Consider the following 12,344-nt stretch of genomic DNA (forward strand, 5'->3'; position numbering starts at 1 on the left):
AGTCTAGTGCAGACATCGTGGACCTCATCCACGACCTCAGCACTACGCACAGGAAAGTGGCCATCTAGGGCAGGAGAGCTGCCAGCCTGGCCACCCAGGAGCAGGTTGGCATGAAAATCAAGGTGGTCCACTGAGACCCCCGACCCTGAGCTTAGAATGGCCGTACTGGGTCAGACCAAAGGTCCATCTAGCCCAGTAGCCTGTCTGCCGACAGCGGCCAACACTAGGTACCCCAGAGGGGATGGACCGAAGACAATGACCAAGCCATTTGTCTCGTGCCATCCTTCTCCAGCCTTCCACAAACAGAGGCCAGGGACACCATTTCTACCCCCTGGCTAATAGCACTCCATGGACCCAACCTCCATGAATTGATCTCACTTCTCTTTAAACTCTGTTCTAGTTCTAGCCTTCACAGCCTTCTGCAGCAAGGAGTTCCACAGGTTTACTCTTTGCTTTGTGAAGAAGAACTTTCTGTTATTAGTTTGAAGCCTGCTACCCATTCATTTCATTTGGTGTCCTTTAGTCCTTCTTTATGGGAACTAATGAAGAACTTTTCTTTATGCACCCTCTCCACACCACTCATGCTTTTATAGACCTCTATCATATCCCCACTCAGTCTCCTCTTTTCTAAGCTGAAGAGTCCCAGTCTCTTTAGCCTCTCTTCATATGGGACCTGTTCCAAACCTCTGATCATTGTAGTTGCCCTCCCCTCTTCCAACCTCTCTCTTCCCCTCCCCCACCTCCTTTTGCCAGTCTCCCCAAGTTTTGTTCAATAAAGAGAGTTTCTATTTTTGAACACACGTGTCCTTTATTTTGTACATCAGGAAGGGGGGCTAGGGAGGGGTAAGTGGAAGGATGTGAGGGAGGAATGGGGTACGACCCCCCGATGGGGAGGACTGGGCTGGCTCTGCGGGCTCCTCGGGGTGGAAACTCTCCTGAAGCCCCTTGATTGACCCCCCCCCTCTGGATGGCAGCCTGTGGCAAGTGCAGCCGTGCTGATGGCCGAGTGCTGTGATGTGCCAAGTGTGAGCACTCAGGGCACTCCAAGCCAGGACTGCTTTGCAAGTGGGGAACCCTTGAGAACTGTCTGTCCGAGGTGGGGGCGGGTCCCTTTAAGCACAGCCCTCGGCTAGCCTGAGGCAGCAGCTCCGCACTCTAAGTCCTAATCTGATGCCCTGCCGGCACTGCTTCTGGCCATCCTTAACTTCAGTTCAGGGTCCACTCAGTGTGGACATGCTAGTTCGAATTAGCAAAACGCTAATTCGAACTAGTTTTTAAGTCTAGATGCGCTAATTCGAATTAGCTTAGTTCGAATTAACTAATTCGAACTAAGTTAGTTCGAATTAGTGCTGTAGTGTAGACATACCCTTAGGCTGTCTAGACTACATCCCTTTCTTGAAAAAGGGATATAAATTAGACACTTGAAAATTGCAAATTAAGCCGGGATTTACATTTCCCATCCTTCATTTGCAAAATGCCGGTCGCGTTTTTTTTCTACACGGAGATTTTCGATAGAAAAACAGCAGTTTAGATGGGGACCTTTTAAAAATAAAACCTTTTTTCGAAAGATCCTGTATTCCTCAAAAAATGAGGTTTACAGGATCTTTCAAAAGAGGAGTTTATTTTCAAAAGATCCCTGTCTAAACTGCCATTTTTGTATCGAAAATCCCCACGTTGAAAAAATTGCGGCCACCATTATGCAAATGAAGCATGGGAAATTTAAATCCCGGCTTCATTTGCAACTTTGAAGTGTCTAATTTACATCCCTTTTTCGAGAAAAGGGATGTAGTCTAGACACATCCTTAAAGTCAACATTTATCCATGGTAGTAGAGTTTCTTTCCTAAGTTAAAATACATAAAAATACCCTTTAATGTGGTAATTGAATAAATACAGGCTTTTAAACATTGACCACTGTATATGGACAGATGGTAAGCATCAGAAACAGTATTCAAAGGGCTAGTCAGAGATGAATAGTCGAAGTCCCGAGGAAGAATTCATTAGGAGTAAAGTGAGCCTTTTATGGCAAATGAATACTGAACTGCTATATCATATAAGACTTTTTCTCCATCCTGCTTGAAGCAAAACTGCATGAGTCTGTACATAAAATGTAATGCATTGCTGAATCAATAGTGAACACACTTTGCCATTTGTTTTCTGAAGGCTATTTGTTACCTTTCATTTATTGGTCATTATGATGAATAATTAGGAATCCTGGCTGCAGGGTTTGTTTTTGGTTTTGTTTTATTTTTTTGCACTGTACAAAGACTATTAGGGTATGTCTACACTGCAGAGGAAGATCGAAGCTGCTGCTGTCGATCTTCCAGGATTCGAATTAGCGGTCAACTTTAGACTGCTAATTTGATCCGAGTGGGGCACTTCTGTCAATAGCAGTAACCCTCATTTCACGAGGAGTAAGGCAAGTCAAAGGAAGAGTGTTCTTCCTTGATCTTCTTGCAGTGTAGACAGTGACAAAAGCTGAGTTAAACTACTTCGACTTCAGCTACGCAATTAATGTAGCTGAAGTTGTGTATCTTAATTCGATCTTGTTCCGCAGTGTATTGTACCTTCTTACTACTGTAACTTCCTGATATAAGTTGAGTGAAAAGAAGATGTATCCAAGTCCCTGAGAGCTTTATGATTATCTTGATATATCATGTACTTCATTTTAGCTATATATGTCTCCAAACAAAACAGTGATGCCCCAGCTGGAATACAGCTGGTCCCCAAGTTACGAAAGGGTTATGGACCAAACACTTGGCCGTAACTCAAAATGTTCGTAAGTCAGACCCCATTGAGTTACATTGTGACCGTGCTGTTCGTAAGCGCGGGTCGCGTTCATAACTCGGGGACCGCCTTTATGACAGTGTAGTGAGAGGTTTGGTTGTAAATGTGAATGGTCGTAAATTGACTGTTTGTAACTTGGAGACTGGCTGTAAGGTAAGGAGGGTACAAGATGCACAACTTAACACTATGGCCTCTCCATTATTATCTCAACATTACATGTTTGCAGAAAGATGGCACCAGACACCCAAGTCCCCCAGCAAGCTTAAAGAGGCAAGGAACAGCAATTCAACAACTAGTATAAACCTTTAAAAGTATGCTGATTAAACAAGAAAGGAGGGGAAATAAATACATCAAAGGCAAATGTAATTGCTTTGGAATAAAACAGACCGCTTCCCATTTACCTGCCTTAAAGGCAGACACACTGGTCTGGGATGCAGAATACCAAAAATCACTTGTATAACCAGAGGCATAAGTATTTTGTAGTCCTATCCTGATTTAATGGCTTATAGGCTTATCTGGATTTCAAACAAGAAAGGGCTGCAATTTACTCCTTCCATCATCCTAATGAGCAGAGCTAGTTAAACATTTGGGAACACTTTCAATATTGATTTGTTTTACAATAAGATTTGGGAAGTCTGATTTGTTATGGAAATATCATGAGCATCATGGCTTATTTCAATAAGCACTTCAGAGCTTGATAACTTGTATGTGGAAGCCTCAATGTGGCTTCAATGCAATAGGGGAGAAAAAACTTCCTCTGTGAAAGAGTCATTAGAATGATCAGTTCAGTTTCTTTACATCCTAATTCTGAGGCTCAGAATCTGGATGAGAATGCTGAAGCTTTGGTGCATCTCTACCTCAAACATATCAAGAGGAAGTTGTGTAATGTTCTTTCCTCAAGAAATAATGTCACATTTTGTCCCCACTACATGTCAGCACAACAGCCATTCTTCACACTGCTGAAAGACAATCAATCAGGATTGCAATTCACCTTGTTAAAAATAGTGGCCTCGGGAGACTTCTCTATGACAACTACCTCAGGCGGCAGAGAAGTAATGATAAATGTTTGCTGACACAAACCAAAAGTCATGTGATATTTAACCCTTCTATCTATAAACAACTGAAGATAAATTTATCCAGGGGGAAAAAAAATCTCATTAAAGCTTCAGGTGCTTTGTATTTTATAGCAGATTACCAAAAAATAGTTTTTACAACCATCTCCACTTCTTCGCTATATAAGGAATGCATTCATATTGGTTATATGCAGCAATAAGCTAAAGCAAACTATTTACCATATTCTAAATTTCCTAATTTTTGTTCTGCCCTGATAAGGAATCAACAATATATCTGGAAAGGAAATGATAAAAAAGGCTAATTCTTTCCAAAGACTTTTAAAATGGCCTCAACTCTATGCACAGATATAGTATTCGCTGATTTCGCATGAGAGTTTGCACAGAGTTTTTCTATTTAATCTGGTCTCAGATCTCTGTGTAATTCATCATTGGCAGAAAAATCATGACACAAGATCATATGCTATGAAGTTAATGTGAACCTTAACATTTCCTAGAATGATTTTTGGATCATGTCCCATATGATTTAGTTGGTTTTGCACAACTTTCTTGGGATCAGAGTGGATGGTAAATACTGAGCTTACAAATTACTAGATTAAGTTTCAGACAGTCAAACACACAATATCTCAAGTGTACAGTCAGGTAAAATTCAAGATGATTGTAGAGTTTGCTTTTCTTATTAGACTTCTGTCACTATTACTGTACTGTTTCCATGTTGCTGTAGACCACTGTAAATATAACAGATATATGAGACAGGCAACACCAAAATTGATTTTACAAAGCTTCAGCGGACAGTTGCTTTTGCAAATAAAACTTCCAAATTGTGTCATTTGGACAAAGGTCCCATTTTATCCAACTCTACACCTCCTCCCCTTCTAAGTGTGAGATAGTGTAGCTTAATTGTTCTAGTGTTCTTCAAATTTTAACAAAAAAGAACAATCTCTAAGCATCATGAGGAGACCTGGAACATGTGATCAAATTAACTTGTGTGCTTTTTAGTTGAAGACTTAGACTTATCATAAGAGTTTTTCCAACTCTACCTGGTTTAGATCCTTCATCAACAGATCCATTATAGACTTGGTTTATAAACTCAGGCCTGTTGTCATTCATATCAATCACATAGATGTAGAGGTCAATGGGGTTCTCCACTTTGTTTCCATTCATATCCACAGCATGAGCCCTCAGCTGGAAATAAACAAAGTGGAAGTATAATGTGAGTGGCAGAATCAAATGGATTTTCCAAAAGTTAAACAATATGAGTGTCAGTTCTATAGATGCACCAACAGATAATTGTTTTCATCTAGGCTTTGCAGGACATACAACATTTCGCATCAGGGCTGAACATTAAAAAAAAAACCTACAAAAATAATAGAAAAGAGAAACAGATATAATTTTATTATTAGCTAAAAAGAATTGTTTTTCTCCACTGCTAATAAATCACTACATTTAAGTAGTTCAAGAAAAGTAGTAATTGTTACTTGGCAATCTCCAAAGACTAATTTTTGCTTACTGTTATTTTGCACAGGTCACAAGAACTTCAATAACTTATCATGGAATCTTAAATTGCTTTGTGGCCACAATAACAAGTGGCAATTAATAAGTACTATTTGTATTTTGTAGCACCTAGGAGCACTAGTCATTAACAGCAACCATTGTCTTAGGCACCCTAGAAACATTGAACAAAAAAATGGCCCCTTCCCTATATTTATTCAGTGTCTTCAAAGGGAAGAAACCATGTATTGTTAAGAATGGGATGCCCATCTCAACATTAATTACAGCATCAGGGATGCAACATTATAATAGCCAGCACTGTACTGCTGAGTTCTCAGTTAAAATGGCACTGGGACTCCATCTTATTAGAAATAGGAATTAGGAAACCAAGACCATCTGTTTTCATAATAAAAGGGACAGATACAGCATGTCAAAATGAGTAATTAATAAAACAAAGCAATCAACAATAGTCTGGAACAATCAGTAATCAGGTGAGAGAAAAAAAAATGGATAGCTCCTTCATTATATGGAACAGATGGCTGCTCTAAATGGAGTGTGCACTGAATGTATTTTATTGAAGCTGTCTTGGAAAAAGGCCTGGCCATGAAAGTCTTGCATTGTGCCTGACTTAAGTTGGCCAATGGAGAGACATCTGGCTCTGGGAGAGCACTGAAGCTTCAATTTTGTCACTTTCCCTCATTTCAGTACCAGTGAGCACTGCTGAATCCCTGTACTGACATAAAAATCAGGGACAGTGTTCAAAACCTCAGGGGCAGATTCTGAACTACTAATGAACAAAGAATGAAAACTCTGAATAAAAGGAGCTTGGTGAAACTGCTGTCTAGATAAACAGGGCTGTCACTTACACATCCGATATACAAGCAGGCGTGCCCAATCGGCCCTTAGTGAATTCTTCATATTATACCAGCTGCTATCATGCTTTCCCCTACAAGACTCCTTCTGTATAATGTCATGGATTTTCAGATGTGCTGGTATCAACATTTCTCATTGACTTCAACTGAAGTTGCAGATTCTTAGCACTTCTAAAATTTAGGCCCAACGTGTCAAAGTAATATGTAGTTCTTCTAATGCATGGCACATAAGATTGCTAATTGTATTTAATATTGATTTCAGACTTTTCCTTTTGCCAAGACTATGATTGATAGGATTTTACCCCTTTCTATATATTTTCAAAAAGGCTTAACAAATATAATCAGGTGTTATTTGATATGCTGGATTGAGATCTAATCCAGGCTAGAGAGCAAACTACCACACAAACTGTGAAGGTGGGAAAAAAAATTAAAAGCTTAAAAATCACATTTTTAAAAAGTCTGACTTTGGTTTTAATATAGTCTATATCATTTGTGTTCCCTGATTCTTAGTGCTCTTAATATTTGCATTTCACGCCTATGCATAAACGGCTTTGACTTGTGTCAGCAGAGCTATCCTTCATTATGTCAGCTGTAGCAATTCAATAACTTTTCCAAGTCAAAGGTCAGACTGCCTTTGAAAAAAAGTAATTCGGAGCTAAAATTAAAGTTATTATCTTCAAACTGAAGCCTCACTGGATTCCTTCTTGCTGCAGTTTCAGGAGCGGAAACGCTGAGATAAAGCAGAGTGCAAAACCGATATCTTTCTCTTTCAGATCTGGCTCCCTCATTCCCCCAAATTTTAATTACATTTGATAGCTCTTGTTTGAAATCTTTTGGAATAAGTAATTTCTCAGTACTGCACGTCTATCTACTTGTCACACATACCAAGCCTGCGTAAAGATGCATACGTTCCTGATTCACTTAAGAAAAAAGAATCAATAAGCAAGACTGCAGTCATGTCACTAAACCTGCAGCGAGGCACACGCACGAGACTCCTCCTCCTCCATGGTAACATCAGAATTTGAGCCTCCAAATGGAATGCTGAAGGTGAGAACAGTACTTGAATGTATGCACGTTTGAACTAGGGCTTGCACCCCTGAGGAATTGAAGTTAGTGATGTGCAGCCCCTCTCCTCCCCCGTTCATCCCTCTTGTATGGTTGTTACTGCCTCTCTTTCTGACCATGTTTTCTCTCCTCCTCTCTTTTTTTCTGTTTTCTGTGTGGTGTGTGTGTCCATGGGGGGTGCACACGTGTGCACATGTGCATATACACACACACACACTCTTTGGTTGTTTCTTATTACTCTCACCTGACAATGACCTTCCTCCATTGCATACGTGCACACACTTTTGGTGGTTGTTTATTTCTTTCACCTGACAATGACCTTCCCTCCATATCCCTTCTTTCTCTCATAGACTATATACTCATTACCTGGGGGTCAGGACCATCTGCTAGTGTCAACTGCAGCTGACATGAACTCCATGGGAAAGAGAAGCTCATGCTAGCAGGCTAGTCTATAATAATGCAGGAGAGTAGTTCCTGGGGCTGGCTGCTTTAGAGGTCATTGCTGGAGCAGGTAGGGAAGGCAGGTGGCTTTCAAGGGGCCACCTGCTGCTTTGAGGCACACTTAAAGAGGGCCAGGGTGAAGAAGATATAAGGCAGCTTTCCCTGCCCTCTTCCATTTTCTTTTGTCCTGCAGTCTGTCCCATGCTTGATGTAGCCTGGAGCACTCAGATTGAGAAACACAGACCCCACCTTATGAAGCCCAGCGTATTTTACACTTTCTTGCTCCACAAGTATATATGACTATGTCTTATTTATTCAGTATGCATGATTTAGTCTCACACAGTGCTCAGCGGGCAGGGCAGCAATCAAGTTCCATCTGCTACATGATGGATGTTGTGATGAGACAACGCATGGGATGAGAAGTTGATACTCTGAAGTGTTTTTTCATGAAACGTGAGTATTCGGGGCAAGGTGACAAAACTACGGTCATGTTTACTCCTGGCAACTGGAAAGGAGCACAATCCCATTCAGGAAGGGATTAAAAAACTTCTGTAAGTGCAGAAACCATTATTTGAAAAGCCAGTTGCCATAGCCTCGGGTAGGAAAGAAGGTAGGAGCACACAAAAGCATTAAAATGGGAGACCATCAGGTGCAATTTCAAATGGGGTGCTTGCTGGGGTATTTAGTAACTGTTCATTAAAGTTGACATTAAACATTAACGTTATCACCAAGTGAAGAGAATGGTCTTGGCTGCAAATTAGAGAAAGTATAAATATGAGTAATGGAAAATGTTGCAATCCAACAGCCATTGAATAGGATTCATAAATATAAATAAAGTCTAGCTCGTTGTTCAGATCCTCTGCTGACAGAAGTAGTCATAGTTCTATTTTGTAGTTGGCCAGTCCCCACGAACAAATATTTTTAAAAATATTTTTTAAAATCCTTCATTAGCAGCAGCTACCATTGTGTTTTTTTCTGTGGGTTTCTCACCCCCCCCCCCCCCCCGGCAGTTCCTAGCACAAATGGAGCTGTTGGTACACAAATGCTTCAGCATCATGACTGCTGATGACCCTGGAGGCTGGTGCTGTCTGAAGGTAGTTAGTCAAAGTCAACAAGGTACAATGTTTTAAATCTAAATACTACTTCTGCACTAACACCATTAATGTAAATATGTATTATCAGTAAGTGACAGATCTTTTAAAAAATGAGGTATGCAATTCTGTGCCTAATTGCCACACACTTTATCATAATTAAACATGTAAATCAGGCTATTATGGCACAAATGACCAGAATTACATTTAAGCTTTTGTAAACTTGGTTCAAAACTAATTATTGCAAGAAGTGCTGGGTCAAGTTCCTTGTTTCTGATTGTCCTTTTGTCTGGGAGTATGTCTACACTACAGATTCTTTTTTTGGAAAAATGGCAATTTTTCTGAAAAAAAGTCACTTATACTGCAATCACGTTCTTTCTAAAGAAAATCGAAACAGAGGGATTTTTCTGACATTGGCAATCCTCTTTCTATGAGGAAGAAACCTCTATGAGGAAGAAAAAGGCATATGTGGACGGGGAAGAGGGAGTTCTTTCAGAAGAAGAGGAAAGAGGAAAAAGCACAGGTGTCCTGGTGGCCACTCTGTCCATAGTAATCACAGTTTAAATGCAAGATAGCGGCCAATCAGTGTGGACGCTATCTTTTGAAAAAGCAAATAGATTTTTGATGTGCTTTTTCAGTGTGGATGCTCTCTTTCGGAAGAAGTTTTTCAGGAAGATCTTTTCTGGAAAAGCTTCTTCTGAAAGAAGCCTTCAGTCTAGACATAGTCTCAGAGAGGGGATGTCTTATATTAGACCAACTTCAGTTGGTGGAGGAGACAAGCTTTCAAGCTCACATAGAACAGAAGAAGAGATGCATAAGTTTGCAAATTTGTCTTTTTTTTTCACCAATAGAAGCTGGTCCAGTAAAAGAAATTCCCTCACCCCCTTGTCTTTCTAATAGAGCGACATGGTTACAATAAGAAGCAAATCATTTTTGTCTCCCATACAGTTTTAATTATTCCTGTTTCAGCCTGTAACCAATCTCCTCTTGTCCAGACATCTTTGACTGAATGATATTTCATAAATGTGTAAATGGAAGCAAAGCGCTGCTTGGGATTATTCTAAGTTACATCTGTATTTAAAAACAGTCATATAAATGAGGCATGTTAATTTAATATTGTTGCCTGACTGGTAAATATTATGGGGATGGCGCTTTATTAATAAATTGAAAATATGTAAGACTAACTGGTCTGTTTGCCCGTCACTACTGACTTCCATTTGATGGTAAGTTCTGGCAACTGAAATAAACAGAAAAGCTCCAGGAGAAACTGATTTGTCCATCAGTGCAAGCAGAGAGTCATCACCTACATATACCACAGAGAGCTGATGGGAACGCAGGATGGCCGTGGTCAGAAGTGATCCATATTAAACACTGATATCTCCCCTAAGTTTTTTAGCATGGAGACCTATATGAAACAGAGAAAGTACTGCTGCAATGAATCAGAGCCTTGGAAAATCCATCCCTCTCAAGCTCAAGAGAAATATTAAAATCTGGCAAGTGAATTTGCTTCAGAACTACCAACATAATTAAACATTTATATGGCTCATCTCAGAAAAAAACAGTGTGTGTAAGTGGGGGGGGGCGGTGTTTCATCAGGAGAATGCTTCTTAACATGGAAAATTAAAAGATGAGTGGTTTAGAAAGAGCAATCTTGAAGCAATCAGGATAATTATACAAAAGAAAATATACATTGAAAATTTGGGAGTTAATGACACAGATCTCTGGTGCGTGTCCTCCGTAGTTCTCAGGAAGATTTTTTATGTTTGTTTTTTGGGTGATTTAGAAATAAAATGGACATGGACAGCACTTGATGCTGAGAGAGATGCTGAAAAGATTTAGCTCCATTTGGGTCTTTAAAAAATGGAGCTGCATATATCATACCCAGCCTTCCCTGCTGAACTTTCAAGCCTGTGGCACACAGAAGATAGTCCAATATGTTACGTTGCTCAACACCCAGGGGCCAGATTTTTACCTGGTGAAAATCAAGGTAGTTCTACTGATCTTAGGTGGATTTATACCTGCTGAAAATTTGTGAACTAAAAAGAATTGAGATTAGGTATTAATAATATCTAGGGATTAATGGAGCTGTGAAATTCAGATCCAAACCTACATCTGGATCCAACTGTTCCCAAAGTTCAGATGTGTCTGGATCCAGGATCAGACCTGTCTCTAGAAGAGTTGGTGCTTTCCAGAAGGACCCTCAGTGACAATAACCTGGCATAAGACAAATCAACTTCTTTGGAGCAGAAGAGGAGTCACCCATAGATGCCTGCAGCGGCGTAAGGAACCAAGACAGGGACTGCTGTCTTGCAGGAGTGAACAAAAAATGGGGCCTAGCAAGGGCCACTCCCCCACAGCATCTCTTTGGTCCCAGAACTATGCACAAGGGTCCTGGAATAGAAGGGACCAAGGGCCATTGGTCCGGCTCCCTGCCCCTTTTTTCCCCCACACATCTGAGCACTTCAGCAAGGCTGGAAGCTGGAGCCCAACTTGGGCAAGAGTGGTCTGAGAAACCCTGGTTGTTTGGTGGAGCCACAGACCCTCCATCAGCCCAGGGAGGGTGGGCCTGAGAACAGACCCTGGCCCATCTGCTGCCCTTGGGTCTCCCTGTCCAGGGTGTATGGAGGGTCTGGAGCTTCCCAAAGTCACAGTTACCATGGCCCAGCTGCAGCTCGTTGGCTCCTGAGACCCCACCCTGAGACAGCCTGGAAGCCAGAGCTGTGACAGGGTGAGAGGCAGTGGCAGGGAGCCTCCTGTACTGGCTGGGGAGTCCTGGGTTTGCTCTCAGTGCTCCCCCGCCCCCATCCTGGGCAGAAGGAGGGCCCATGCTCCCCAGTCTACCTCTGGCCTCTGGCTTGGCCAGAAGGCTTTGAGAGGAAGAGACAAGACAGGGTGGGGCCATGGAGGGGGCAAGGCCTCAACCCCCCCTCCCCCCGACCTTTTAGAATGAATGCATCACCCTTGCACAGGAAAGTTCCTGCCTCTGAGGGCACTAGGACCACACACCACCTCTCCTCTTCTCCCAACATGTGGAACTTGGCAGAAAACTACAGAGAGGCGCCAACTAGGCACGCCAGCTGGTAGGGGCAGTAACCGCCGTGTCTGCTGGTCCTTTGGGTAACTTTACACTCCACACCTGCCTCCTTATCCTATTCTCTCCTGCCTGACCTCCTTTCTTTCCATGTCCCATCTCCCTTCCATTTTCCTCACATTTACCCTCTCCCTTCTCCAGTATGCCCCCTAAAGGGGAAAATAAATCCTGCAACTTCCCATGATGCTTGTAGCCCTCATATTGTTCATTCTGCTTAGGGTTCATGCTGCTTCCCACATTGTGGGTCAATTGTCTATACACACAACAGGTTTTTTTGTTCTGTGTTTGTATAGCTGCAGGCAGAGTGGAGTACTAGTTCATAGCTGGGGCTCCAAGGAACAACAGTCATAATAATGGAGCTATGCTGATTAAGACCAGATAAAGATTTGACCTCTGTCTTCACTGCTTAGAGAGAAAGAATCACAAACAGATCTAGTT

At 41.5% G+C, this 12,344-nt stretch overlaps 1 protein-coding gene across 1 annotated transcript in view; it reads right to left on the reverse strand.

Moving 5' to 3' along the window:
* CDH4 (cadherin 4) overlaps positions 1-12,344 on the reverse strand; it is an 809,637-nt gene that overhangs the window by 160,440 nt on the left and 636,853 nt on the right. Inside the window, exon 6 of the mRNA XM_075901106.1 lies at positions 4,896-5,040. Within this exon, the coding sequence (XP_075757221.1) occupies positions 4,896-5,040 (145 nt within the window). The remainder of the gene's footprint in view (positions 1-4,895; positions 5,041-12,344) is intronic.

This window comes from Pelodiscus sinensis, chromosome 18 (assembly GCF_049634645.1).
Source record: "Pelodiscus sinensis isolate JC-2024 chromosome 18, ASM4963464v1, whole genome shotgun sequence".
In the NCBI taxonomy this organism is placed as follows: Eukaryota; Metazoa; Chordata; order Testudines; family Trionychidae; genus Pelodiscus; species Pelodiscus sinensis.